Below are 5537 nucleotides of genomic sequence, written 5' to 3'. Positions count from 1 at the left end.
AAGGTCAGGGTTGTATGTCTTGGGGCTGTGTTGGGCGATGCAGATAGCATGTTTCATTACGGTCAACCGTGACAAACGTAATGACTTTTACACTGAGAGCAGAATTAACAACCGGTTTAGATTAACATCGCATCATTTGATGTGTGAGGCAACTTATAGCTTCTTTTCATTTGTTATTGAAGGTTTTCCCTGGGAAACAAAATCATTATTGGATGACCTCTGATAAACACTTGTAGTGGACACGCTATATTAGAGAAATACAATATACTGAACATGATGAAAGGGAATTGATCAAAATACATACATTATTAAGCACAGTACAAAATGACAGGAAGTCTTCTGACTTGACAAATATTGCTGCTCGGCGGTGCGCTTGGTGTATATTTATTCGTACAAAGAGACATGTACAAAAGCATTGCTCTAGTGTTTGAATAGGCTCGATCGATGTCCGGGGAAATATATCACGAAATCGATCCCCGTACCTTGCAATCGTACCACATGTTACGTCCGTACTGGTACGGATAGTTTAGCTCCTACCTTTCGCCATCACACTTGTTTGCAATATTCATGTTTTGGCTGTGAGGTCACTATTGATCCTTTTGAAAACTAAATGGTTTAACTGTAATGCTGATAGATTAAACAGATTGACATATAGCCTATTCCTGAAAGCGATTCATCACAAAGACAGTCGTAAGGCCTACATAACCTTACACTGACGTACGGCGCGCTTTGAATCAGAGCTGTTTCACAAAGCAACCTTGATGTTAAGTGTATCGAACCTTGAATATTTGAACACGGATTGGTATACTCGCATGTCCGCTCGTAGCGCGGAGATCGTTAGCAGGGCATGGCTGCCAAAAGGTTATTAATATTATATATACATATATGGATATATATCCCTTTTGGTGAAGATAGGGATTCCAAAATTCTTCATAAGCATGCCAAAATAGAACTATAATATAACAAAGGATTAAATACGTTTATTAAATAATAATATTGCATGCCTTTGAAAATAATTTCAAAGGTAGTTTGAGTCAAAACATTGGAATGTCAATTTAAAATTTAAGATGACGAGTATTAATGCACCATCTTGAATCTAGCATGTTGTTGAACTGAAATGTACGAAAAACACAAATATCACCAGAATATCAGCACACAAGCACGTGACCTGTCAGTTGTTGATTGGCAGGGGTGTCAGCAACGTTCCACTGCAACATACACGAATGCAGCTACAATGATCTAAACAGTGACCAGCACTGGTCAGTCAGCGAGTGACCGCTAGATACAATCCAGCGGCTAATACTTGACACATGGGATTTCTAGAACTATATATTCCTGAATCGTTGTAGTAGGACTGTACGTGATTATGATCTCAAACTAACGACACACATTCAACAATGTGAACACAGATCTTCTTGTCTAACACGTAACATATTTGATGTGAGGTAATCACAACGACATTGGTCCCGCATGAGGAATTGACGAAGCTGATGTCGATGTTGTTGTGATGTTGCCATCGTCGTTGTCGTCATGACGGAGTGTGGAAGATAGCACAATACTCGCTAGTGACGCCGACAGTCGCCGAGCTTTGGAAGTGCACGATAAGCAGATACGAATCACTAACACGTGTATGTTTCTGTCACCTCCCTATTTTCCCTGATTTGCCCTTTTTCCATTTCTTTATCATTTCATACATTGTGTCCATCGCTTCGGGGAGACCTTCCCCTGTAACAGCACAGGCCGAAGCCAATTCACATAACTGAGACCGGGAGATATCGGAGAGTGATAACATTGTCTCTATCTCCGACGGTTCTAGCACTCCGGGTAAATCCTGTTTATTCGCTATGACGAGGCACGGTAGACCGTGAGTGTTTTGGGACTTAACAAACTTCATAAGTTCAATTCTCGCTTCCTCCATTCTCTCTTTATCACTGCTGTCCACAACAAATATAATCCCATCCGCCGAGCGTAAGTATGATTTCCACAACGGCCTCATATTATCCTTTCCTCCGACGTCCCAAATCGTGAACGTCACTCCTTTAACTTTGCCACATTTTCCTTCGACCTTTTCACAGTTGAAACCAACTGTTGGTATTGCGTTCATATATTGGCCGAATTTCAGCCGATACAATATCGTAGTTTTCCCAGAAGTGTCTAATCCGACCATGAGAACTTGTACGGAAGCTCCCCCTCCCATAGCCTTACATTGGGGGGACGCCGAATCAGTCAGGTGTATCAAGGTACAACGATTAACGCAGCCAAGCCAACACTGACCGCCGGCATGGTGTGTAGCGAAATTCTCACAAACGTTTCACTGATAAAACAATGACACCGAGGCGGAAGGAAAACGTCCCACGTACCTTTACGTGGGTGTGTATGTATATCCGCAGGTAGACAATCCCGAATCCATTCACTGAAGTGACCGAGTTTCGTTGCAAGTGAATACAATGAATTTGCTTATCACAGCGAGCTGCGGTCTGTAGCTATCCTGGACCCACAGCAGGTGACTTCTGGCGGCCAACTGGGGAGCTGACCTCTCACTCCACACAGTGTTATTCACATGTGATGATATAATTCTGACAGTATGGGTCCACCTTGAGCCTTGCCTAGCTGTATTTCCGGCCATTCAAACAGTACGACTACGGATAGTGACACACATATCACTCACTGTTATCGACATAGCCCCGATCTCCCAAATATGGAATGACAACAAATGCAGCGCCACCTTTTGTCGTTTCGAACAAGGGGAAGTAACCCGGAACATTGAAGCGACAGTAAAATCCCGTGGGTGTGATGTATTATTTTCGACTAAACATTACGTTTTTTGGTGTTTCTGGATGGAACATCGACGCTACATCGCTCTCTCTCGACCTAGTTTAAACTACCTATACTTAGAAATAAATCCTACATTATCGTTGAAATGTTTCTGCTTGTAATGTTATGTTTAGAATAAGTAAGGGGGCGGGTTTCATCTTTTAAGAATAGTATTTCAACTATGTCGCGGCGTGTCATGTTGGTTAGCTTCAGGTCACTTACATGTATAACTTTGTTGAAACTCACAGTCACGGGGGTATGTTGCTGACAAACAAGGGATGATAATCGGATGGATCTCACGATCATCGGATCCTGTGACGAGTCCAGCACAACGCATCATGGCGCCTGAAATCATAGGACCACCTGCTTCTTGTACAAACAACATTAACAAAATGTCGTACGTACTTCAACCTATTTGTAAAAATGTATCATTTTCCTTTTGATGAAATTAGATGTTATGGTTCATTGTCTGTTGACATCAACAATATGGCAATATTTTGACCCATTTAAAATCATCTTTCGTTTCCGAGTACTTACACATTTTTCATAGGAAAACGTTTGAATTTCAAACACTTGTGGTGTATAAGAAAAGAAAACCTTTGTTGCCTATGTCTGCACATCACTATTCACAGCTCGTGTATTCTGACTAATCATGATCTCAATGATAGAGGACATTATAAACTGATTAACAATGAACGGGTTGCAAAAATTAACGCCTGATTGAATTCAATGATTTATATTACCCACGCTTACATATGATTTATGAATGCCACACGAACGACACTGAGCGTCATCAGACCGGAACGAATTAGATAGGGTTGGGACGGGTAAAACTACCACCCGGATACCCACCACCTTAATACCCGACCCTACCCGGGTACCCGCTGTAGATATTTAGAGATAGGTACAAACTGTCCGATTTTAAAATGTTTGACCTTAGCCCTGGCAAAATGTATTTAGATACACGTGTAAAACGATCTGGCCATGCATACACTGAAGTTTACTGCATGAAGTTTTATCTGTATTCAAACATATAAAAGTCAGAAGGAATGGGTGCATTGTCAGAAAGAAATGGGAACATTAGTGACTTATAGTGTAACCATAGAGTTTTTGTCATTAAAGAATATATCACGTGACTAACCACGGGTCCTGGTAGTCCTGTGGGTACCCGGGTCCTACTCAGGACCCACCCGACCCGAGAACCCGAGTTACCCGTCCCAGCCTTAGAATTAGACACTGAACCTATAATACACGCTGGCCTCTAAATAGCAATATGAGGAGAAGTATTGTTTGTTGTTTTACGCCGCACCCAGCAAATTTTCTGCGGTACGTCGGCGGTCTGTAAATAATCGAGTCTGGACTAGACAATCCAGTGATTGACATCGTGAGCACCGATCTACACATCAACCAAGTCAGCGAGTCTGACCACCCGATCCCGTTAGTCGCCTACAACAACAAGAAATGGTTGCATTGGCATCCCGGATCTTCACGGGTAAAGAGTGGTAAATCAGACGGCGGGCCAATGGGACGGACGAACGGACGGGCGGAGAGTTGGATTATGTAGGCACCACGTCTGTGTCCTGTGGGTCACGTAACAGGATAGATGGGTATGTTGGCACCTTCCCAGGGCGAGAGAGTCCACTAGCCTATTTAACAAAGTCTATTAGAAACTCGGCTTTGGTATAGGCTGGTGGATACGCCTTCCTCGCGAAGATGGTAGGTGGGTGGTTGGATTTCTGTTTGAGAAATAATATTCTTTCGGTCTCTCCCTCAAAACATTCTTTTCTCAAAAAAAAGGAGCCAGTCAAAAAAAATCACAACACATTTTTTGTGGCACGTCCAGCCTACATTTTGTTTTAACTAAAAAACTGACGCAAACTTATTTTCCCGGTATATTCTAGGACGTGATTTTTTCATCCAAATTTCAGTCCCCATCCTAACTTTTAACATGGTCGGTCCCTTCAGTGAGGGATTGCTACGTCTGTCAACACGGTGACAAGATTTAATTTGGTTTTCCCTGTTCAGCAGCTCAAAAATGTCACAGGTGATTCATCTGCAATTAGTTAAAAACATTATAAAGGGCTTTTCCATATCTCATTTTTTAAAACTCTGAACCCCTTCTACAAAGCTCTCTACCTGATTTGCCCGCAATAACAGGAACTTGGTTTCATCTGGCAACGGGATTCAAGTGCCTTTCCCTAACATTGTTGACATATCGCACCACAACATTTTTATGGTAACGTCCTCGGTATGCTAGCTGTGCCACGACGTAAAGCAATGCATGCGATTATTCTGGAGGTGTTTGGAACAACAGGTCCCCTATTTCGTCCACCTATACCATGTCGACAGCCACCACGAGTCTCTCTTTGCACTACGTGCAGTGGACCGAACGAACAATTCTACAAGGTGCATGTATTTTCAGTTAAATATTTGGTGACGTGATCTTTTGGGTACTTGTGTGTGACGTGTTTCACAAAAGCGCACTTGTAGGTCGCCCCATTCTTACAGAGCACTCGGGATATATTTGCATTTTAATGACTCTAGAATGCGGCCATACATTCAGAGAATTGCATATCACAGCGTTGCAAGAAGCTTACCAGAGCGAATAATATCGCCGAACAATAGAAGGCTGTTATATATACAGTATATATACGAGCATACGATTAAACAGATAAACTTTAATTCTTTATTCACTTGCAACATAACCCGTACACGTCAGACAT

The 5537-nt window shown here is 42.2% G+C and overlaps 1 protein-coding gene across 1 annotated transcript; it reads right to left on the bottom strand.

Annotated features, from left to right (window-relative positions):
- Positions 1 to 965: 965 nt before the first annotated feature.
- Positions 966 to 2712, bottom strand: LOC124138526 (ADP-ribosylation factor-like protein 4C). Its single transcript, XM_046505235.2, has one exon. The coding sequence runs from the start codon at positions 2195 to 2197 to the stop codon at positions 1640 to 1642; it is 558 nt and encodes a 185-aa protein (XP_046361191.1). The 5' UTR covers positions 2198 to 2712; the 3' UTR covers positions 966 to 1639.
- Positions 2713 to 5537: the final 2825 nt, after the last annotated feature.

Source organism: Haliotis rufescens, unplaced genomic scaffold (genome assembly GCF_023055435.1).
Source record: "Haliotis rufescens isolate VD_foot unplaced genomic scaffold, xgHalRufe1.0.p SCAF_40, whole genome shotgun sequence".
In the NCBI taxonomy this organism is placed as follows: Eukaryota; Metazoa; Mollusca; class Gastropoda; order Lepetellida; family Haliotidae; genus Haliotis; species Haliotis rufescens.
The sequence above is the reverse complement of the archived record's forward strand: the minus strand, read 5'-3'. Positions and strand labels throughout refer to the sequence as shown.